Source organism: Rhipicephalus sanguineus, chromosome 9 (assembly GCF_013339695.2).
Source record: "Rhipicephalus sanguineus isolate Rsan-2018 chromosome 9, BIME_Rsan_1.4, whole genome shotgun sequence".
NCBI classification, from domain to species: domain Eukaryota; kingdom Metazoa; phylum Arthropoda; class Arachnida; order Ixodida; family Ixodidae; genus Rhipicephalus; species Rhipicephalus sanguineus.
In genome coordinates, this window is record NC_051184.2 from 117,170,563 (window position 1) to 117,195,582 (window position 25,020).

At 47.9% G+C, this 25,020-nt stretch overlaps 1 protein-coding gene across 1 annotated transcript in view; it reads right to left on the reverse strand.

Moving 5' to 3' along the window:
- Nucleotides 1–2,505: 2,505 nt before the first annotated feature.
- Nucleotides 2,506–25,020, reverse strand: part of LOC119406061 (dual specificity testis-specific protein kinase 1) — a 33,978-nt gene continuing 11,463 nt past the window's right edge. Inside the window, exons 3-5 of the mRNA XM_037672909.2 lie at nt 21,975–22,256; nt 15,579–15,901; nt 2,506–3,480 (exon numbers count right to left, since the gene is read on the reverse strand). Of these exons, the coding sequence (XP_037528837.1) occupies nt 3,383–3,480; nt 15,579–15,901; nt 21,975–22,256 (703 nt within the window). The 3' untranslated portion in view covers nt 2,506–3,382. The remainder of the gene's footprint in view (nt 3,481–15,578; nt 15,902–21,974; nt 22,257–25,020) is intronic.

Below are 25,020 nucleotides of genomic sequence, written 5' to 3' on the forward strand. Positions count from 1 at the left end.
CCGCGACTCGCCGGCTCCGTTGCAGCGGTAGGCCGATAAGTTGGCGGTTGTTGCTTGGCCCGCGCTCGCTAAAACTTGCACCGTCACGCGCGCCAACTGGATGACACGGGCCAAGAAACGACCGCCAACTTATCGGCCTAGCACTGCAACTAGCTGTGACGAAGCCGGCGAGTCGCGGCCGCAGCTAATTTCGTTCGCTCAAACCACGGCTGAGAGCAGTACAATCGCGGCGCGCGAAAGCGCTAGTCACGTGTTTTTTTTTTTTTTTTTCGTATTTCTCGGGCTTCTTTGCAGCTCGGAAGAAATGGTACACGTGAGACTTTCTTTTTCGCAAATAATGCAATGGGAGTTTAGGACGACGCTCTCGAACTTTGCAAATCCCACTTTTTGCCTAAAGTCAATATTTAGCAATTGAGTTAAATAAGCCTAATTAACAAATTATTTACAAAACAAAAAAAAATATCCGTAATGTGTAAGGTGGCTTTCAGCAATATGTAAATGATTTCACTCAACTGCCTCTAATATTGCATTTTTTAACCCTTGGCACAAGTTAGCTGGGACACCCGACACACACACACACACACACACACACACACACACACACACACACACACACACACACACACACACACACACACACACACACACAGTTACATTGCGTGCCGCGATAACGTTTTACGCAATAAAAGTTTACTGCGCCGCTGAACTTGCTGACGCCTTTGTGTCTTCCACCTTTTCGAGAAGTGCAGAAATGGGTCGATAAGTGATTCCTACTTCCGCGCGATTGCAGCGATGCAAGCATAGGGAAAGAACGAATGTGAGGTGGCGGCCACCGACGACCGCGCCAGTATGACGTATCGCTGACAACCCTGTCGCAATAAATCTATTCACCTAACTTCTCGGGCATGCCTGTCGCGTCGCGCTGCTTTAAGCCTACTGCACGCATTTAGCCACCGATCGTTGCTGCTCGTTGTGCCGGACCGCGTTCACACGCGCACCGCTTTGTAGAAAAGAAAGCAGCTCGCTGTTGCGGAGTTGATCGTTGTGGATCGTGCACACAGAAACCACGCTACACTCACGCCATTATGATAAACGCACGCGTACGGCACAGCAAGCGTAGCTCTGTCGTAACCATACTGCACGCTCTTATTAGGCGACAACACAAACGCACCTCCGTCCGCTGCCAGGACCGCTAGAGCATCAGCATCGAGGAGTGCGCATCGCTTGCAGAAAGCGAAGGTTCCGGCGCGGTTGCAGTGCTGCTAGGGTAGCTAGGGCTAGGGTACCGGTGCTGCTGTACCGTTGCCACTTATATTGAATTGAATTGCGTCGGCTGTCACGACGGCTGGGACGCTAGTGGCGCCATTAACAAATGCAGCAGCTCAAGATGGCGAGCACGACGTCCCACTCACGAAGCGCGCTGTCCACGAAACATTAGTTTCGGTTCCTAAAACCATGTTGTGGCGCAGCAATGGCGCAAATTAGGCAAAAAAGACCCTTTTGGAGCAGTGTGGAGCAGCAATTGCCAGTTGGCGCAGATTGGCGCAATTGGCGCAGGTTTCCCACCACTGCGTAAAACGTCCTGACTTTGGTGTGCGAAGCTCTCGGCCATTGGCTTTGCATGTAAAAATTTGTTCACGCTGGGCAGTCACCACTGCCGCACCGAATCACTCATTAAGGAACTCCCATCGTTCCGGCACTCAGTTAAAGCGCTGTTGTGAACGGGCGCCCGAAGATTTTTTTGGCCCGGAGCACCAGTGGCAATGAAGCACAACATTACCGTTGTCAGATGAGCCGTATTGCGCTAACATGGGGGAAAAAACTAGCTACTGTACCCCCCTCTGTTAGTCATTAGGATGTTAGGAGTGGTGCTGCTGACTGGAATGGCGGCTCTTCTATCAACATCCTTGCGTGCCCCATAAAAGCTGAAACAAATGCCACTCCCGAACAAGTGCGTAATAAAACTGTCGGCACGCCGTAGCATCCCTGATTTTTCCTTTGTCTTGCCGCAATTGGCTGTACACAGTTCGTGTAAATATACTATTCGATATTCAATTCAATATTCGATATTTTTGGCCACTATTCGGCACTATTCGATTCGAATTCGATTCGAGGTTAAATTTCACTATTCGCACACACCTAGTAGTAAGGAAACGGTTCGGAGCACATTTTGGGTTAATTAAGAAAAGGGGGGTCTTGAGCCGTGGCCACATGTCGCAAAGGCATAACAATGAAGTCTTTACACATGCCATGAATTTCGTTTTAGTGGAGTTTGAGTTCGATGGAATTTTATGTGCACAAGAGAACAGGGCTAATTACATTCAAGGAAGCCATAGTGCTGAAAACACAGGGACTGTCCTCTTCCTTGGTCCCTGTGTTTTCAGCGCTATGGCTTCATTGAATTATATGCACAAAACAGCAATGCATCCCGATTGCACGTACACTGCACCATGCACGTTGCAGACCAGGGACTTGTCAGAACACTAGTAACTTGTGGCAACAATCTGTTGTCAGAAAGAAAGCTTTAGTGCAATATATGCATACAAAAAAAAAAAGACAAACTGTAATTCATATTAATACACAAGACTTTAAAATGCACGGCAGGAAATACACAGAGGATAATTTACCAAGTCCCTGTGAGATAGATTTATACCTGTTTTGCAGCTGCCAAGATCACATCCACACTTTTCTATCCCGCTTGCTTCTGAAGTTGACAAACATTTTTGCAAATAAGAATCATCACAGACACTTCATGCAGAGATGAGCAGGCCCAGTGTTAGCAAGACAGTCGGGTAACTAGCAAGGCTGTAACTTAACCTAGTTGGTGGGCTCAGCTGCCTACTTCGCAGAGAACACTTGAAGTGCTGCGTGGACACACAGGACCAACTGCTTCTTTTGGAAATCCTCGCTGAACATTTGATGGATCAGCAGCCCATTCCAATGGTCCCAGTAATGAGAACCATGAACCCTAGACTGGCATGCCAGTAATCAGTGCGGGAAGAAAGGGAAGCAGCGAGTGTACCAGATGGCGTTTTATACCACGTGGCATCGTACAACCCATGGCACAAAAAGACAGAAACGGTGAGGGAGGCACGTCCTAGACGATGCCAAGAAAGAAACGACCTGTGAGCCACGAATGAAAACAGGAAAACGGAAAACATTCACCAACAAGAGCAATCCAAACAATGATTGGGTCGTGCGCACTCCTTCTTCGAGAAAACACGACTGCAGACGCAATTTTTGTGTGTGAGTGTTGCAGCACACTATGCATGTGTCCATATTTTTTTTGTACGCTTCCCTGTAGCCACAGTCACTGGATGATGCAGTCCGTAATAAATAGTCCTGGGCTGGACGGTGTGCTCCCACAGCACAGTGGGTCTTGTCACTGCTGACTAGAGTTCTCCTCGAGGATCTTGCGGCCATCTTTGAACCGGTGTGCAAACGGGTTGGCCGTACTGCAGCACGCCTGCTCGGGCCCAACTGCACAACAAATGGTTTCCTGGTTTCGTACACTCATGCAGGAGAATTTTCAAATGACTGGACACAGTCTTTACACTCCCTTAAGAAAGCCACACTTTTGCTGCAAGGACAAAGCAACGGATGCAATAGCAATGTATTCAACTGTTATACGAAGTAAGGCTACCAGCTAACTCCTTTAGCATCTCATTATCATCATCATCAGCCTGCTTTTACGTCCACTCGAAGGCCTCTCCCAATAACCTTCAACCCACCGTCCAGCATGAGCTGATTCGATTTTATGCCTGCACATTTCTTAACCCTTTGTATCGCAGCATCCTCATATGTGGACAAAATATCTTAGTGAATCATGATTAAGCTAGCCAATGCCTTGCCTTAAAATCGATTTGAAACGGTGGCATTACAGCTGCATGAGGTTATGCTAAATTTTCAAATCTATTTTAAGGAGAAAACGAAGTTCAAATTTTCATTTTTAAATTTCGCGCCTGAACTTTGTAATTCGTGACGTAAAGGATTTCCAACAGCATTTAACGCATTTTGGCGCCACTGGCTCGACGAAATTTCCACAAACTCATTATGTTAAGTCTCTGGCCCCCTCAGAGGAGGACAATGTACTTCGATTTAACCGATTAGGAACTACATAGGCCCAAGCAGGCGCCGTCAAAAATATGTGACGTCACGGCAAATGGTGCGGGAATTCCAAGGCGGCGTCGCCACCTGTATTTTCATTTTGCGCATTTTCTCGCTTATTACCGTATTTACTCGATTCTACCGCGCCCTCGATTGTAATGCGCACCCGTTTTCCGCGACCAAAAAAAAAAAAAAAAGTAATACATCGATTGTAACGCGCACCCATTTTTCGTGAGAGAAAAGAACAAAAAAAGTCCGTAGGAGTCAACTTCGCACATTCAGAAGAACAAGTATTGGGTTTTAAAGAACTAAAGTTTCAAAAAGTAAAACACAAAGTCAAAAAGCGGGCCTCGCCGCTAAACTGTCACCACTACGGCGGCGATACGAGTCGCGTAATGGATCAGTCCTCGTCGCTGTCAACACTCTTCAATTTCGGGAAACCGGCCCTGCTTTTGTCCACAGAAACTTTTTCGCGAAGCTTTGCTGTAAAAAATCTTCTGCTTCTGTTTGCGCCAGTCTCGCACGCACGTTTCGGGAACTCCGAACGACCGCGATGCGGCCCGATTTCCGTCCGTCTCTCTGCACATGTAATAACTATTCTTTTAAATGCAGCATCGTGGTACACTCGTCGAGTATTTGGAGTCGACACTTCCATGCCGTCGATGCGAACGCAGAACGGGATGACAATCTCCTCAGCACACGTACGAACTGAAAAAATGGCAGAAATGGCCAAGGCGCGTAGGAGGCGGCCATTTTGAAATGTCGATGGCAATACGATAACCGAGTTTCTTTTTTTTTTCCGGTACTCGATTCTAACGCGCATGCGATTTTTGGACTCGTTTTCCCGGAAAAAAGGTGCGCGTTAGATTCGAGTAAATACGGTAAGCGTCTTCTCGCAGCAAGCGTGGTGTTTTGGGTATCATGAAAGACTACTTTACTAATGCGAGAAAAATCGTTTTGCTCTTTAGTGTCCCTTTAATATGTAGAACTGTGCGAACAGCAAAATTTTTGTGTGCAAAGTGAATTCGAATATTAAAGTTCGAGTGCGAATCGAATTGGAATATTTTTCTAATACAGTAAAACCCCGCTGAGACGTTTTTGAAGGGACCGTAGGAAATGAACGTGAGACGGGAAACGCAAGAGCCGAAAAACAGGAAAAACGCCAAAATATTTAGTGGTACAGACTTTTATTTCCATGCTTATGCGTGAAAAAACCGTGTAACGTTGCCTTGTGCTTCTACTCACGTCCGTGACGGCCAGTGACGGCGTACTCACGCACTTGTCAGCTTCTAAACTGATACCTAAACTGTCAGCTTCTAAACCGGCTTTGAGGCCACCCATATCTTGCACAGCTTTGCTGCTCAGCAAGCGCGTGAAATCTACGAAGCATACTGTATCAGTTTAGAAGCTGACAAGTGCGTGAGTACGCCATCACTGGCGTTGCATGCAAAAGAGATAGAGTATGTGAAGCGACATTGCAGATATCAGTGTTACTAACGCCGTCTCCACCTTTTTGAAGGTTGTGCGCATGTCTGTACTATCTCGTCGTTTTTGTGTTAATAAATTCTCAGTTGATGTCTAGCGCCTGTCCTGTCTATGTGTTCCTTTCTCTTGTGTTCGTTCCACTGCGCTGCCAAGATGCACAAGTTCCAAATCTCAAAGGCTATGCTTTTGTTATAAGTAAATGCCAATCTCGACGGCCTTGCTTTCGCAAGCACTTATGTCATAGACGCCATCTTTGCAATACGAATCTCGAAGGCTATGCTTTTGTTTGTGACAACCGAAAGTATCTGTCGCTTGCGCCTCTCATGCGGCTAATGCTACGGTCAAACCAGGCCAAGCTGCGTGAAATGTCACCATGGTCGCTCTCTTAGATACTCACTCGGTCAGCTCGGAGCGCACTTCGCGACGTATCATACGGGAACGGTCCCACAGTTACGACATAACAGCGGGGTTCCCAATACATTGTACCCTGTGAGAGCTGTGCCGGGACGAGTGGAAAACGACATAACAGATGGGAAAACGCATCAGGAAGGAACGTAACAGCGGGGTTCTACTGTATTTCTTGAATATTTTTCGAATACATTGAAGTGAAATTACAGAGAAAAAGTTGCAGAGGATCCCAAGCATATCCTTATGAAAGCATTGCTTTTGGCTAGGTTGATGAAACGCTGGAGGGGTGGTGTTCCCTAGTTGTCTCATCAATAATGAGGCAATGCTGAGGCCGAATTGTATTTATTTACACGATCTGGTGCAACCAACGTGGTGCCAACAACACTTCACACGTGAAAGGAAAAGGCGCTATTTCCTCAACCGATCTTCCTTCAACTTCTGTGGAGGCTCAACTGACGTGGCGGACAAGGGCGCACTCCCTTCGATTCTGGAGTTCCTAATCTGCCCCATAGACGTCAATGCCAACATCTGAAATCTTGGACGGTGAAAAATTTCAGCGTCCCAATTTTTTTAACTTTCTGCAGAAATTACAGGTCCGAAATGGCACTGGATAAGCACCGGAAATGCACGGAGGTGTGATGGTGGCAGGCAGCAAACGCGCCAGAACGGCTTAATCGCTGACAACCCTTAAGGGGAGATGCGGGTCGAAAAACGCAAGTTTTCTAAAAAATTATCGATTTTTTGTTTTCACCTGTTTTGTTAAGATTAGTACCTCTACTGTTCTGAAAAAAAAAAAACAATGCCGAGACTCAACTGGAAACGTTTTAAAATTGCGTCTAAAGAGCACAAGGTGGCTGTCAAAAGGCCGAAAGTGTGTCATCTTCGAGCACCTTGCCGCCGATAATGCGCCGCCGCTCGCCATTGTCGACCGCATGAGGCGAAGAGCCGAGCCTCACTGTTCAAATAACGACGGTTTCCCGCGCTGCTGCAGCGCAAGAAATAATAAAGAGACGCACGCTTTTGCCGCCTTTTTCGAGCGCCGCGACTGGCTTTAAATCACGTGGTACGGATCGGGAGCCGCCAGTGGCCGCTGCGCGCCTGTGTGCGCTGTGAAGCCTACTTGCAGGATCCGTGTCTCGTTGAGCAGCGCAGCTGAACAACGCTTTTCTCGAGTGCTTATCCGTTATGGATGAAGAAAGCCGTAGGAAGCGCAGTCACCGGCCTGTGAAGTTTCACACGGCGCACAAATTTCGAGGACGCCGGCGCAAATCAAAGCCGAACACTCAAACCACGAAAAGAGCGTCTGCTGCCGCAAGGCGTAGTGGCAGTGACGCCGATGCGTCCGACGAGTTTGCCGCGGCATTTGAATATGTGATGGCCTCCCAGAAAAAGATCGGACTCTTTGAAGACGAAGAAAAATCACAGGACGACGAGTCTTCGTTGATTGCTGATATGACAGCACTGAACATGTTGGTTTAATCGAGGGCACTCCAGCTTTGAACGTGTTCTGGAAGAGCTTGGCGTGCTCCCGCCTCATGATCTGGTTGCTCTTGGCACATCACAGGACAGCACACGCCAGAAAGAAATGTCTCAAAAACTAACAGGAGAAGCAAGGACTCGTTGGCGTGCGCTGAAGAAAAAATCTCTTGTCGTGGAGTCAGCTCGAAAGAGCTGTGAGGGCCAAACCTATGGTGCTGGCGCATTTTAATGGCAGTGGCCACTACAAGGAGGATTGCTCTTTCTTGTGTACAAATTTAGTCGCATTCAATGACATCTTTGATAAATAAACATGCAATTTTGACTTTAAAACTCGTTTTTCTCAAAACGCAAATTTTGCCATTTTTGTCAATGTGCCCCTCCTTTTTCGGGTAGTTCTGGTGCTCAGATCTGCATGAAATTTTTCCCAAATTTTTTCCAAAGTACGTTAAATGCAATTATCTTGTTTAAGTTTCAATATTCTTATTATGTAATAAAAAAAAGTTATGTAAACTTTTACTAGGGTAGGAGAAATATGAACTTCCCACGTTAAAATTTTTCACGTCTAGTACATATTTTGTATTGACTTCCTAATTAGTTATTTGCATTCCACACTTTATTTGAAACATTATGAACTATCAATTGTAAAAATTATTGAAGTTTAGGTCTGAAAAGAGGGGGGGGCAAACGGCTTAAGTTTTTCACTTTGTCATGTTGCAGAACTAAAAGTATGCAACTTGCAAGAAAACTAATTATATATTTGAAATCAGCATAAAAAGTTCTATAAGCAGCTCAAGTTTCATTGCTCTAGGGTGAATATTAAAGAAAAAGTGTCTTCGAGTAGCATCTCCCCTTTAGCATCTTCAGCTACCTGCTCAGTAGAGCATGTGGCCGTGCCGTCGTTCATGTTGCCTTTTTGTGCAAGACCGCTAAGTGCGCCACACAGACTCGTTGCCTTCACAAACGTAAGCAGCTCGCCATCGCCGCGCCCGTGTGCAGTCAAGAACGAAGTGGGCATCACGAACACTTTCATGACAAATGCATGCGTACGGTACAGCAAGCACATCGGCAATGACGGCATCAGCTTAGTTGGCGATGTGCTGCACACAACTAGGACTGATCGGCGGAGATTCAGTCATATGTGTGCACATTGTTTATGTGCGCGCACGCATCGGGGAAAGCCGGACGAGTTGCCCGCTCCTCCGCCACAGTCTTCGTGTTCCACGTCACCGTTTCCAAATGCTCCACATGCGCTTTGCTGGTATCAGCAGTGAACATACAGTAGAAGCTCGTTATAACGAAGCGGGATATAACGAACTAATGGATATAACGAAGCAATCGTAATTCCCCTTGAAATTCCCATTGACGCCCATGTATTTAATACCTCGTTTTAACGAAGCTACAATTTCCTCGCAATGGATATAACGAACCTTTTTTTTTCCCCACCGAGCATTTACTGACCATTTTGGTAGCCGGCAAGTCAATGTCTCACAGCACGCGACGGTTTACGTGCCATCACGGAGGCAGTAATTCAAAACTCCCACCTCGCGCTCCTGAGGAGCCGCCTGCCAACACGCGCGATGGTGCACGTCTGCCTGCCTCCCCTTCCACTGAAACTCGTGGACCCACCCGCGCACGTCACCCAGCCTCCCCTCTCCCGCGGAGCTCGTGGACCCGCCCGCTCTCCTGTTGCGCGCGTGGACGGTGACGCCTGGTGATGCGGCGACCGCGCGGCGTGGGCGCGGGCCCTTTTGCTTGTCGTTCGCTGCGTGTGCATCAGAACAGCGTCTCTCTTGGTTCCCGCCGCTAGACAGGAGATGGACGACGGCAACGGCAAACGAAAGCGCAAAACGATTACAATCGAGCAGAAGGCGGCTATGTTGAAAGCCGTTGAGTTCGGCGTCAAGAAGAAAAAAGTTGCCGAAGATTGCGGCGTAGCGTTGAGCACGGTACCACAAGCGTGTAATCGACCGAATTCTACTCAATATGAGCATGAAGCGCGAGACTACAATCGACCTCTACAAGGCGATCGAGATGCTACAGGCTGCTTGGATGTCTGTAACAGCAAGCACGATCGCCAACTGCTTCCGGCATGCCTCATTTGGCGTCAACAGCGGCGGTGACAGCGAAGATATCGGTGCTGCCGCCAATGAGGGTGCCGCGGGTGACCAAGACCTGGCGTCGTGGGACGCTCTCCTTGACGCCGGAGTTGTGCCCTACTGCGACACCTTCTGCACGTACGTCAGTGCCGATGCTGACGCGGTGACAACCGAAGAGCTGACAGAGGCTGAAATTGTGCGCGCGGTGACAGGGGTGGTGAATGACGACAGTGACGAATGTGTCGACGACAGCCCGGAGTTGGTGAACCCGATGTTCCGACGTCCGCGCAAGCGCTGGATGCGGCATACCTGCTGCGCTGCTTCTTCGGCGCTCACGATGACGGCGAGGACGGACTCGACATAGCGGCAGTGGCCGAAAAAGCCATCATCCTTCTGAGGAAGACACGGCAGAAGTCTTTAAGGACTTTTTGTGCTAAGCGAGCAGCCAGCTGGTGTGCCGAGTTTGGCGTGAATAAAGTAGCAGTTCTTTGCTGTTCTTTCTTTTTTTTTCTTTTGCTAGTTTTTCTCCGTGCGATGGCCGTTTCTCGTTTGCGTGGTGGGCTGCTGTGGGATTTGGTAGTCAGTACATCCTCTCTTGCGTGCTAATTGTCGGTAGAAATGGATATTGGCTATAACGAACTAATGGTTATAATGAAGTAATTACGACTCCCCCTTCAACTTCGTTATAACGAGGTTTTACTGTATTATACAGTAGAACCCCGCTGATACGTTTTTGAAGGGACCGTAGGAAATAAACGTAAGAGACGGGAAACGTAAGAGCCGAAAAACAGGAAAAACGGCAAAATATTTAGTGGTACAGAATTTTATTTCAATTCTTACGAGCAGCACGAAAATTGGCGCGCTCAGCCGCGATCTAGTCGATGGATAGAAACGCGGAGCTTAGGACGGCCTTATCCACAGAATGTAATCAACGGTATGTGATTTTTTTAACACCAACAGCTGTAGGCATGAAAGAACTAAGCACACGCAATCACGACCGGCGCAGCGAGTCCGACCGCGAACCGCACGCACGACCATGCGAGCTCCAACCAGCTCGAACTCCTCCCGTTCTCCGATAAATAACGATGATGATGAGTCTACGCCAACGTGATGGCAGAAGTGAATGCCAATCTCGAAGGCCTTGCTTTCGCAAGCAATTACGTCATACACGCCATGTTTGTGCAATGCAAATCTCAGAGGCTATGCTTTTGTCAATGGTAAATGCCAATCTCGAAGGCCTTGCTTTCGCGAGCAGTTACGTCATAGACGCCATCTTTGCAATTTGAATCTCGAAGGCCATGCTTGTTTTGCATCAATTGAAAGATTCTGTTGCTTGCGCCTCTCATGCGGCTAATATTACGGTCAAACGAGGCCAAGCTGCGTGAAAATGCACCATGGCCACTTTCTTTCGTAGTCACTCGGTCGGCTCCGGGCGCACTTCGCAACGTATCATACGGGAACGGTCCGACAGTTACGACGTAACAGCGGGGTTCCCAATACATTGTATCCTATGGGAGCTATGCCGGGACCGGCGGAAAACGACGTAACAGCCGGGAAAACGCAGCAGTGAGGAACGTAACAGCGGGGTCTACTGTATGGGGTTTGCGGCAGGTACCGAATGTATTTACAAGAGCCTGGGTGCACACCAAAATGCTGGATAAGTGTAGTGGGAGGCATTAATGCTATTTCAGACGTGGCTGTGATGATTTGGCCGCTTGAGCAGAATAAAAAAGCATGAATTCGTTTTTTCGAACTGTTCGATTTTTCGGATGATTTCGCGGCCCCCAGGGAGTCCGAAAAATGGGACATTGACTGCATATCTTCTGGAAGTTCGAATACTTCGAATAGTCAAATTCCAATGCGAATCCAATCGAATAGCAAACACTATTAGAGAAATATTCGAAAGTTGAAGTATTCGCACACCCCTATTAATATGTTCTGTCCACATACGCGGACGCTGGGATACAGAGGGTTAATTTCGTTGCTCCACCTAATCTTTTGCAGTCAACAGCCACACTTCCCATCTCTTAGTATCCATTCCAATGTCCAGCTGTCCTTCACATGACGTGACCTGCCCAGGTCCATTTCTTCCTGGTAATATCTACTAGGATATCAACTAACCCTGTTCATTCCCCTACCCTTGTCTGCTGTCTTCCTACCTCAGGTGGTTACTCTTCTCATATTTATTGGATGCTGGGCAGTCCTTGTTGTTCTCCAGGTTTCTGCTCCATACGTTAGAAGTGGAAACATAGAATGGTTTTACATTTTCCGCTTTAGTGACAGCGCTAAGTTACTGATCAGGAGTTGAGAATGCCTGCCATACGCACACAAGCCCCCATCTTCGGTGCATTTCCTTCACGCAAGTAGGCTGGCTCGCCTGTAGATATTTGGCCTAGACATACTTTTCTACTGACGCAAGTGTCCAGTTGTCTATCATGTATTCTTGTTCTGACCAATAACAACATATTTATCTAAAGAAATGAGAGGTATTGATCAATAACTTCACGTGGAAGTTTCGGCGGTGAACCAAGGGTGAGCATAGAAAAAGTTTTGCAAGAAGTAGCACATGTTATCGGGCACTAAATGATCATTCTAGTGAATCGTATGCACCTACCTGCGCACCGCTATTTGACAATGCAACAACTGTTACAAAATCTAGGGACAGACTCGTGAGGGAAATTGCAGAGGCTGGCCAAATGCACACAATACAGTCGATCCCGGATATATCGAACTCGAAGGGGACCGCGAAATAGTTCGATATATCGATAATTCGAAATACGAAATATGCGTATGTAAGGCTTTAATTAAAGCACTGCAGGCCTCGACACAGTTTTCTGAAATCACAAAAAGCGCGAACATGACGATTCGCTCACATATGCTAAAGAACAAGGCGAGAACTTCTTCTGCAAGTTAGCGCACTTTATTTCGCATGAAAAAAGTCCGTCAACTTGTCTTGCTTCTTGCGTGCCGTGAATTCATCAAGTCACCGTCAGTATTACTGAAGCTTTCCAAATAAGTAAATTCAGCACCTTCCGCCACAACAGCGGTGATCGACGCGCGCTGATGCGAGCTCTGTAGCGCGGTAAAGGGTTTAGCGGTGGCAACGGCGGCTGGCATCTTCAAACCGCACGGGTCCATTTCCGCAGCACCGGCAACGTCAGCTATGATCTCGGCGTCGATGCAGTAAGAAACAGCTACGTCGTTATCTGCACCGATGAAGTCACGCGCTGTGCTGCCGTCCGATACGGCGCCCGGAAACGCTAAGTCACAAAATTCACTGACGCACCGTACGCCGTAGTCGGCGGTGATGATGCGCCCGACGTCGTCACCTGGCACCAAGGCCCGTAAGGAAACAGTGCGCGACGGTGCTTTACCTGACGTCGTTCCAAGCACCGGTCATCATTTTTATCGCTACGAGCGGGACAATGCTTAGTTCGACTCCCGAATGACGATTTATCAAGAACAAAGCGCGAAGTACACATTCTGCAAGAGAGAACGCTGCACGAAGAAACATTTCTCCACCGTCGACATGTTGGCGATAGCGATGGCACTTGTGGCTTTGCAGACGGCAGCCGCTACTATGGCGAGAAATGCGAAAAAAAGCGTAGCCTCTGAGATTGGCATTTTAAAACCGAAAACATTAAAAATACGTCACGAGGTTGCGAATCTCGAAGGCCATGCTTTGCGGGCCCGCATGACATTGTGCGCGAAGAGACAAAGAAGGGAATGCAAACGTTACAACAAGGCTGCGAAGTCACTTCGAATTCTCATTTTGGTGCCCTCGGCAATCAGCCTCTTTGAAAAACACTAGCCCATGCGTTAAGGGGAGACGTGGGTCTTGAAAAAAGTTTTTTTATTACTTAGGTTAGCTGAATGAAAATTAATACACTTATTCAGATTTTTCTGCAGATTCCAAATCTTCAAGTAGATTTTTATTATCTGCATTAGAACAAAAGATGTGAGATTTCTGAGAGCATATTTCTTACGGTACTTTTTGGCAACCTTGCTTTGTCAAACACAAGAACAAAGTATGTGGGAAGACTGCCAGAGAGCTCGTCTAGCCGATGATGCTAATTTTATTGTTTTCATCAAACTTCGAATGCAAAATAAATGCACGCAAATATGAGCGAAAAATTTTTGCTTCATACACTTCATGATTATTGAGAGTTATCATTTGGTAAACAATATTATAAGAAAATAAATAGCATCATCGGCTAGATCAGCTTTCTGGCATTCTTGCCACATACTTTGCTTTTGTGTTTGACGAAAAGAAGTTGCCAAAAATCCTTGTAAGAAATGTGCTAGAAAACGTCGTAGAAACAGCATATGTTTTGTTCTAATGCAGCTATGAAAAATCTACTCACAGATTTGGAATCTGCAGAAAAAACTGAATAAGTGTATTAAATTTCATTCTGTTCACCCAATTATTAAAAACACACTTTTCAAGACCCACGTCTCCCCTTAAAACCTGCGTACCGCGCGTCAAATATACCGGTGAACTGACGAGCGCTGCGCAACGAACTAGAGCAACGCAGTTTCGTCACCTGCGCGCGACGAGGGATTGGAACTTATAAGAACGCGGCCGAAAAATGATCAATAGTTGTTAGTAAAAATGCACTTTCTGGGCTTCGGCGCGGGGCAGCGTTCGATATAGCGGATGTTTTGCTGTGCGGGAGTTCGATATACGTGCACACCAGCCCCATACTTTTGCATGGGAAATTCAAGGGGATTTCTCAACTGTTCGATATAGCCAATAATTCGATATATCCGAGTTCGATATATCCCGGATCGACTGTATCAGACATGTGCGTGAGCGTTCCATCCGCCGTGCCGATGGACAAAGAACTGTGCTACAGTAGAACCCCGCTGTTACGTTTTTGAAGGGACCGTAGGAAATAAACGTAAGAGCCGAAAAACAGGAAAAACGGCAAAATATTTAGTGGTACAGAATTTTATTTCAATTCTTACGAGCAGCACGAAAATTGGCGCGCTCAGCCGCGATCTAGTCGATGGATAGAAACGCGGAGCTTAGGACGGCCTTATCCACAGAAATGTAATCAACGTATGTGATTTTTTTAACACCAACAGCTGTAGGCATGAAAGAACTAAGCACACGCAATCACGACCGGCGCGGCGAGTCCGACCGCGAACCGCACGCACGACCATGCGAGCTCCAACCAGCTCGAACTCCTCCCGTTCTCCGACAAATAACGATGATGATGAGTCTACGCCAACGCGATGGCAGAAGTGAATGCCAATCTCGAAGGCCTTGCTTTCGCAAGCAATTACGTCATACACGCCATGTTTGTGCAATGCAAATCTCAGAGGCTATGCTTTTGTCAATAGTAAATGCCAATCTCGAAGGCCTTGCTTTCGCGAGCAGTTACGTCATAGACGCCATCTTTGCAATTTGAATCTCGAAGGCCATGCTTTTGTTTGCATCAATTGAAAGATTCTGTTGCTTGCGCCTCTCATGCGGCTAATATTACGGTCAAACGAGGCCAAGCTGCGTGAAAATGCGCCATGGCCGCCCTCTTTGGTAGTCACTCGGTCGGCTCCGGGCGCACTTCGCGACGTATCATACGGGAACGGTCCGACAGTTACGACGTAACAGCGGGGTTCCCAATACATTGTATCCTATGAGAGCTATGCCGGGACCGGCGGAAAACGACGTAACAGCCGGGAAAACGCAGCAGTGAGGAACGTAACAGCGGGGTTCTACTGTATTTGGCAGGATGACAGCATATCAGAAGCTTTGCAGTGCGTTGCACATGAGCTTAGTTTGTGACGATGCATGCGTGGCCAGTCTGCATTCTGGAATCTTTTCAATACACTTCAGTTGTAACTGAGCACCTATCCTGTTCAGAATGTTTGTTCCTGTTCTGTGTTTCGTGTCGCTGAATGATTTTAGAATGATCGTTCAGGAGCATACAGGCAACAATGCATGGCCCCTCTTTGTGTAATGCTACACTTGTGGCCTGGTGCGAGTGGCACGATACTCACAGATGGCCTGGACGCTCCCGATGCTGTCGTCGGTGGCGTCCGAGGTGGGCGAGTCGGCGTCCACCACGTCCCCAGACAGCATGGCCTCCAGCTGCTCCACGATGCCCTGGAACGTGGGCCGTACCGAGGGCTCCACCTGGCAGCAGGCCAGTGCCAGCCGCAGGAATGCAGGCGGGCAGTCATCCGGACAGAGCCTGCGCAGGGCCAGCCGGTCGACGCCAAAGTCGGCCGTCCGGGGAAGCACGTCGGGATCGGCCTCCAGCCGCACAATCAGCTCGCACAGGATGATGCCGTACGAGAAGACATCCGCACGCTGGTCATACCTGCACGCACAGTTGCCCCTTGTCAATAATACATAACAGTGTAACTCATCTCTCAGCTATCATCCATAAAGCTTGCACTAAAAACTTGCTTTTTAGAAAGCGCATGTGAAATGTTTGTTGTGTCATCATTTTTTTTCCTTTAAGTTCTGTAATTTTGTTTTGCAATCAGTTTGCACATATCAAAGCTTCAAACTATGAGCATATGCTTTACATCCTGCTTTTCAGGAGCTCTATTTTTCTTCCATTTCCTTTTTCTTGCCAATTCCTGTGACACGACTGTTGTATCTTGATTTGTTATACATGTAAACTTCATTTTGTACTTCATACTACCCACTCCTGCTTGCAGGCTCATCTAGAGGGTAACAGTACTGTATAAATAAACAAGTAAATAAATAAAATAATTTAGAAAAACTGAGGGCGCACTGAAACGGGCATTTCCGTGTGTATGAATATGGTATGCTCTGCTAGTCTCACGTGCTCATTGCTCTCTGTATAATTTTTTCCAAAGCTGTGCACTGCTCAAGCACTGGCTGACAACCGCATGCTTTACAGTGGGCAAGATGGCTGGGCATGCCTGCTCACCCCTCAGAAACTCTTTTCTTTCTTTTTTTTAAATATCGATGCTAGGTGAATGAAAATTGTACCACTTATATAGAGCTTAATCTCCTCATTCCAAATCTGATTTTAGTTTTAAGATAGCTCAATGTTTTCATATTTTAAGTGCCATGCGTAAGTGAAAAGCAGTGCATTTTTGTGCAGTTGCTGAACATAGCAGTCAGCATGATAGAGCACTGCAAAATGGTTCTTCTTGTCCCCAACACTCTTCTCAGTGCAATCATATCATTCCCTTCGCAGGCAACATTTTGAGATAATTTTATATTTGGTGCTTCATTTCCAGTGGCTGATGCCCGAGTATTTCAAAAATTTTCATCCTTAGAAATAAATTGGTTGCATTAAAGCCTAGATAAGTGCATTCATGTATCTTAAAGGGGCCCTGCAACACTTTTCGAGCAGGGTCAAAAAGCGCTGCCAATCGGTAGTCGAGGCTCCCGAGAACACGCGGGCCAAATATTATAGTGAAGCGAGCGGCCTGGAATTTACAATAAATTCTCAAAGTCACCTGAAAATCGCTCCGTCTTCTCTCGACAAATGATGTATTAGTCCGCAATATATGACGCGATTGTCGGCAGTTCCACCATTGGCTGATGTTATAATCATGATAACACCCTCATTATTACCTTCGTTGTTAATTTTGAGTTCAATAAGCACACCCAACATTACCAAACCGACTCGCAGTTTTCAAGCACGCGCGATACACGGTGCGATGAGCTGCGCCGCTCGACGACGACCACGCGAGCCGACCGGAAGTGGCGCCACAGACCACGTCGTTGCGCCGAGACGCCAGAGAGAAAAAAATGAAGAAAAAACTCTTCGGCGCCTCCTCGCACCTCCGCCCTCCCTCCCTTCATGCCCCGCGCAGCTTTCCGCGCGCTCGCGGCGTTGAGTTGAGGGAGAAAGCTGCGGAACGTGATCTCTATAATTTGGTAACACCACTTATACTTCACGGATTCGAAAAATTTTTGCGGCATACAGTGGAACTTCGATTATACGACTTTCAGGGGACCGCGCAAAATCGTCGTATAATCCGGGCGTTGTATAATCGAAAAACCGAGAATATAGGCAGTGACGGTCATTTTTGCCCCACAACAGCGGGCACATAATGCCTAAGAAAGTCCGCGGCACAAACCTACGCTGCTCCGAGGAACGTAGATTAAATTAATTGAAAAAATGACAACCACGCATTTTATCGGAGGTGTGAACGAATCTTTATTTCTCACCTTTTAAAAAAATCTGTGATTTTCTTCTGAGAGTTTGCCCAGCCACGACGCATCAGCTTTCTTTTGATAGCTGCAACATCTGGCAGCAAGTCGCCGATCTCATCGCGTGCGCAAGCAAACCGCCGAATGTGGTCGACGTAGCACAACACGTCCGCGTAAGTCGGAACGGACACGTTAGCCTCTGCAGCGTCGTCCATCTCTTCCTCGTCGGAAGTTCCCGCAGTGTCGGGACGCACAGTTTCGATAATGTCATCCAGCGACACTTCACTGCACACTGCAACGTCGTCGTCGGCACCAACATAGTCCGCGAAAGATCCAGGCAGCTCCAGGCTGCCGAACTCTGGTTCATCGTCAACAGGCAGTGCAGCTTCACTGGTAGAACAAGCACCACTTCTATTAAAGCCGCAGTGCCTGAAGGAGTTGGCGATAGTTTCTGGCGTGACTGCGTCCCATGCACTAGCAATGTAGTGCATTGCATCAAGCACAGAAAGCTTCTTATCCAACTGCTTGCGTTCCATGCCCGCCAGCCGACGCTGCACCAGAAACTTCCGATATTTCTGTTTCATGCACTTGATGACGCCAGCGTCAAGTGGCTGCAGCTGGCTAGTGCAATTGGGGGGCAGAAATACAACTTTCACATTTCTCAAATGCAACATATCTGATGGATGGCATGGCGCATTGTCAAGCAGAAGAAGAATCTTTCTGTTCTTAGCCCCCATTTTGGAGTCCAGCTGCTGCAGATATGTAGAAAACATAGCAGCCGTCATCCAGGCTTTCCGGTTGAACGTGTACTGGCACGGCAGCCTTTTCAAATTCTTGAAGCATCGCGGCTTCTCAAACTTGCCGATCACGAGGGCAGGAAGCTTTTCAGAGCCGTCTTCATTAGCGCAAAGCAATACGGTAAGACGCTCTTTGCTTCGCTTACCCCCGTGACAGCTCTCTCCTTTGAATGCCAATGTCTGTTCTGGCTGCATATTATAAAATAATCCAGTTTCGTCGGCGTTGAACACGTCGGACGGCTTGTATTCCCGTATCAATTCCGGCAGCAATGCAGTCCACTTTTCTACAGTGTCGGAGCTGACTGACGCGCTCTCTCCACAGCAGCGGCTGTACACAACTCCACTGCGTTTTTTAAAGCGATCCAACCAGCCATTGGAGGCTTTAAAGGGACCGACAACCAACTTTTGTGGTACCCGTTTTCTTGAGTGCAACGGGAAGCTTACCTGTCAGAGCTTCTAATAACGCATTGGTAACGCGGAGAACGCCGTAAAACATTTGTAATCAGAGTTTTTCAATCTGCAGTGATTATGCAGTCTTAATATCACATGCTGCAAACAGTGAGAGGTGAGCGCGATAGCGATTATACGCCAGCAGCGGCGACAAGTTATGCCCTAAGTATAACAAGGCAATGTTACGTTTGCAAAGCCTGCGGTGCCGCGACTACTGCTTTCTAGCCTATTAAATTATTTTACAATAGTTATAGCGTTTTTCTGGGGCTTCTTATAGAAGTACTTTGGCCGTACACAGGTCGCTTTATCACATTTTAGTCAAGCCAAGCCAAGCTAAGCCTTCGAAAACGAAAACAAGTGGTAGGATACACCAGCAGTGCTGTTCATGAAGTGGTAGCAATCCTCAACAGAACAGTAAGTCGATGGCATTTTGCGAGCAGCAGCGCAAACTCGCGTGCTACTCTTCAGAAGTCCGATACGACGAGAGCAGACGAGAGTCGAGCTACGCGGGAAACGCCGCCGGACGCCGCGCGCATGCGCCGCAGCCTCCGTTTCACTGGAAGTCACGAAAGCAGCGCCGCATCTCATGCTTCACTTCTTTTACCTTAGAAACAAACGAGAATTGAGAATAACATACATATTCAAATTTTCAGCCCTCGTTCCGGTGCGTGTAAAAGCATTAGACTAAGTACAACAAAGTGCTTAAGACTGCATACGTCTGGTTCATGGCGCTCGCGCCAGGCTGCGCGACATACCGGTTTTTGTTACTTTTAAACGCGATTTAAAAATATAAATCCTACTCAGATCGCGAAAAGTTTTCTGGAATCTGTCACTATAATTCACGGCCTTTTCATTTCCACCAGGATCTAATCACCCGTTCTGGCCAGTTGTCGGTCCCTTTAAAGTCGTCAATGCCGCAGCGCAATGCAACTGTCTCAGCCTTCTCCTTCAAAATTGCGCCATCCACGGCGATTCCTGAACTGCGGGCCTGACGCAACCACTCAACGAGGGCCTTCTCCATGGCAGCATATTTGCCATCTTTCGCGGCCTTCCTGTTCAGGCCGAACTTTGCCGCATTTAGTAGGATGCTGTCCTTCTTCGCGAGGATCGTTTTCAGCGACGACTCGGGAATGTTCAGGTCGCGGGCAATGCTGGCCTTTGTTGCTCCGTTCCGCTTCTCTGCCTCCTCGATTATGCGAAGCTTTTCTCCGAGCGTCAGCGGTTTTCGGTTCCGCGACATTGCGAGACGCAGCACTCGCAACCAAGAATTCGAAAGCTTCCTCGCACACCAATGTACGAACACAGAAAATTTTGCACGTGGACACAGCAGCTGCGGCGCAGCACAACCAACCGATGAGGCAAACACGTGAAGGAATGGCTGAATGGCAGCAATGGCAGCACGGCAGTAGGCCTATTCGATTTGCAAGCTTCGACCAATCGCTAGCGGCTAAAACGCCCCAGCCCTCTGGTAGCTAGACAGCGGCGAGTTCCGGTTCCCGCGGCTGTCGCAAACATTGGCTCAACAATCGCCGTTCAACGCGTCCGGTATAACGACACGAAATCTAGTGAAAGTTATCGCATACTAGAAAGCGAGCTCGAAATTATCTGCCATGTTATCTGCTCACAACGGTCACTACAAAACCACCCAAAAGAAGAGAGAGAAAAAAAAAAAGGCGACAACGGAAGTGCGCAGTGCAATGCGACAAAACGAATGCGCTCCGGCTGGCTCCGGCCAACGTTGGCTCTGGCTAGCTATGGCCGACCGCGTGTCGAAAAATTGAAGAGGCCCTGTGGTGGCAGCGTGGATACGAACTCGGTTCCTCGGTTTCCCGACTTTTTTCGCCCGGCCGCAGTGTGTTTGCGTGCCAGCCCGCGTCATCGTAGGTCTTTTTTTTTCTCGGACAGTCCAGCGAAGCGTCGTACGAGGCGGGGCCGGCGTAAAATTGCGTCGTACAATTGAGGTTTTTAATACATTATTTCTATGGGGGTTTTGCCGGGACCAAGCCAATTCGTCGTAAAACGCGGGTCGTCGCAGGACCGGGGGACGTATAATCGAAGTTCCACTGTATGACTCGTGAAGAGTCATACGTCAATAATGAGACTATTCTAATATAACTAAGAAAGGTGTTGCAGGGCCCCTTTAAGAGGGGACGCGTGGCAATGGGAACAGTGAATTTGGTCAAAATGTTCAATTTTTTTTTATTTTAATTCTTCGCAATCCTCAGACGATCTTTTACATCATGGTGAAGTATTAGAACTAAATAGGCAGTAGAAGTTGAGAAAAAAGCACTTTACAAGTGTGCTGTCATCAAGAACTAAGAGGAAATTGGGCTTTAGAAAATGCAAATCTGGCAGCTTTCCCTTGGCACAGTTCCGCCACCTTGGCATCACTGTAAGGAGGAGAGACCGGAGCTCAAGATAACCAAGAACTTTCATTGCTCCAATAAAAAATAAAACCAATTCCCTTCCGAGTTCTATTTTCTTAGCTTTGAGCTCCATTTTCTCCGCTTTAATTTTTTGTTGAGTTGCCGTCAGTCATGCCTTTAAGTTTTTTGCACTTAAAGCCTGAAACATTGCACTTTATTTAAAGCCTTAAAGCACAAAACACTGTGCAGGTGAAACTTGTGCCAGATGGCAGAACAACCCTTGTACCCCTACTCGCATCCTTGTACCCGTACTCGCACACGCGCTGCATGGTGGCTCAGCCCGAGAGTAGCGCGCACAGAGCGACCACACCCAACGGCAAAGAAGGGTGGGGTTGCTCCGTACCCTTCAATATACGTAACAACACAGCGCAGGATGAAAATACGAGCAGCTAGAAAATTCGACCGAAGGTGCTACCAGTAGAAACACACTAGCTTTGTGCTTCAACATGAATTTTTGAACGCACAATGGAGAATGTACTGCTACGTCATTGACACTATGGGGCCGAAACATGAAAACGTACTGGTAAGTCAGTGACAGGGAAAGGATTAAATATTTCCAATGTACAAAAGCGGCCATTACCAGGAGCCATGCAGGCACTCGGGTGCCATCCAGTAGGGGGAACCAACCACGGGTAGTCGGAAGTCACGGCAGCCCGACACTGGGATGCGCTCGGCCAGCCCCAGGTCCCCCACCACGGCCGTCAGCGTGGGCGGAGCAGCCTCTTCCTCCTGCTGGCGCTTGATGAGCACGTTCTTGGAGGTCAGGTCCCGGTGGAAGACGCCCCGCGAGTGCAGGTATGCCATGCCTCGTGCTATGTCCAGCGCCAGCCGCATCCGCAGCTCCCACGACAGCGGCTCCGACCTGCGTGGTCAAGCACTCTTCACATCTGCAGGCTTAAGGGGCCCCTGAAACAGGTTGTTACAGCACTATCCGATCATTCGCACCATAAATTAAGTGAAGCGCCTAGTATCAAGGCAGGTACAGGCAACTGGCTCTTACCCTCCTTCTTAGCAGTTCTTTTTCTCCGCAACTTTCCTGAGCAATGGACCTTCAGGCTGGTGATGGTGCCAGTGGATATTTTAGCACCGCGCAGCTCGTGACACTGGCGACGAGGATGGAACTGGCGACGAGAACAGCCAACGGATCGACCCACTTCACAGAGAGCAGCGAAACATCGCCCCCCATTCCTGCCACCATGCCGCTATACAGGAGGCTTGAGCCATTCGAGGGAGATCGGTCTACCTGGCGAATCTACGGGGACAAGTCCTCACATTTTTCCGAGCTAATGACACACCAGAAGAGAAACAGAGGTACATTTTCCTGGATAGCTGCGGGACCCAAGTCTTCAGTCTCCTGCTTGACCTCCTGCTTGGCCACACTGCATACCAAGACGCTGAGCGACTGCTCACCACACTTTGCTTGCACTTCAGCTCGGCATCGTCCACACTAATGGAGTGGATCCGTTTCAACAACTGGAGCCACTGGGAAGGAGAGAGCCTCGGGCAGTTTGTCGCTGAGCTAAGAGGTTTAGCAAGTACCTGCGCCTTTTGGGACCAGCCAGACTCACTGCACCGGGACCGTTTCGTCTGCGGCATAAACAACCCTGCCCATGCAGACACAACACCTGGAGTTTCCCAACCCCTTGCTGGACAACGTCATGAAAGCAGCACCGGTGACTCATGCTGCAACAAAGGACGCCGGCGAGATTGTACGTGCAGCGTCGACTTAAGTGGCGGTCAACAAGTGGCGGCGCCGGGCCAACTTCCGGTTTGGTGGCGCTGGCAGCGCAACAAGCTTCCGCTAGCAGATGAAAACGCCTAGTCTGAGTGGGAAGACGACGGGGCAGCCGTTCAGAAAGAGCTCCGTTGTTTACATTGCCGGCTGTGTGCTATCGAGATTTTTCATTGCTCTGCCGCTGCAACGTAAAACTGACTAATATCTAGCAGCGGTAAGGCAAAGTCAGTAAAGCTATGACTTTCTAGACAGCCCACGATAACTGATGTTTGGTAGCATATGAGTCTATACATTATGCTATAAGAAACGAACTATATAGGCGCATTCCCGTAGCGTAATTCTTTAGCTAAAATGGGTGCTTGGATGCGTTGGTACTTCTTTTCGTCTTGGACTGTGCAAGTATTGCGCGGCGTTAACGAATAAATCTTTGTTGTGGGATCAGCACTGTTGCTTGTGTCTTCCTTTTTCTGGTGCTCCTGTCTTTTTTGCGCTGTTTTCTTTCCGATAATTCTTCACTTTCCCTTTTTTTGAAGGGAGGAGTTTTCACTCTGTATCGCGGCCGTCGTAACTTGCAGTGACTGAGTGGTACAATCGCCATGTGTGTACTGCACGCCACAATTTCAGTCCTGCTACAGAAAGAAAAAGTGTATTTATTTTACGCATGCAATGCAATGAAACAAGTTTTCAGATATTGCATGTATAGTGTGATGCACACAAACGGCACAATTTATTTGCAGTCTCAAGCATTAAACCTTATCAAAACAGCACTAATTAACCGTAAATAAATTATTTACAGCACAATTTTTAGAATCACTCAAATCAAGGCAAGTTCGGGAATGTCATTGGGACGCATCCTTCGACGATTGAGTCTCCTTTCCGCTGGTGATTTCAACCTTAATTCTTACCATTGACCATGTGAGTGAGTCTTCAGGATGTCTTCCTTATGAAAGTGAATATTGCACACACGTGATATGTCGGGCAGTTTCTTGTCTTCACGAGGAATGGCGCGATCCCACGTCGCTCGCTGGTCAGGGTCACGCGGGTCACAAATAGGTTACCAACAGTCTCGGATTTCGCGGGACTGTCCCGACTTTTCATACAGCGTCCCGAGCCGTCCCTGTCGGGACAGCTATCTGTCTCGCATTTATTCCAGACCGTCCAGTTAGAAATTTTTATGTGATCCAACACACACGCTCAAGAACACGGAGTTCTCACGAATAGCATGCACGAAGCAATGTTGCGGTGGCTGCGAAGGGCTTTAAATACATTGGCTGAACTTCTGTGCAAAGCACCACAACTTTTACGGGTACATTCTCCAGCAAGAGGAAGTGTTGCGAACAGCACGTAGCCAGCTGAAGAGGTCGAAACACTAAAGAAACAATACCCCCCGTCCCGACTCCATTCATTGAAGAGTTGGTAACCCTAGGCACAGGAGAAATGTCGTGGTGTCTCGGATTTCCTGTAACCTAGCAAAACGTTTTCTTGGGCTAGTTGGTTCATGGCTTCTGTGGGAAAATTGTAGCGTAAAACAACACAAGGACCGAGAAAGAACACCGGACTGACGCTAACTTCCAACTGCAACGACAACGAACACGTCCCGTGCTCTTTGTCGCTGGACAACACAGCATGTCGGCATGGTGAAAACACGCAGCACATCCGAAGCGCAATCGAAAGCGCAAAACTGTTCACGTAGAAAGCAGCCTCCAGAGATACTGACGCGCCGCAATGCCAGCTGAAGAACAACGCCATTGTTAGATCGGCGGGGCCTCACTGAAGTGTGTGACATCACCTTAAATTTATACGCAATTCTGCATATGCTGTTTGTCGCAAATTTTCATTCTTCAACTACCATTCACACCTAATTCCAAGTTCCCCCTTAAAAAACATTTGC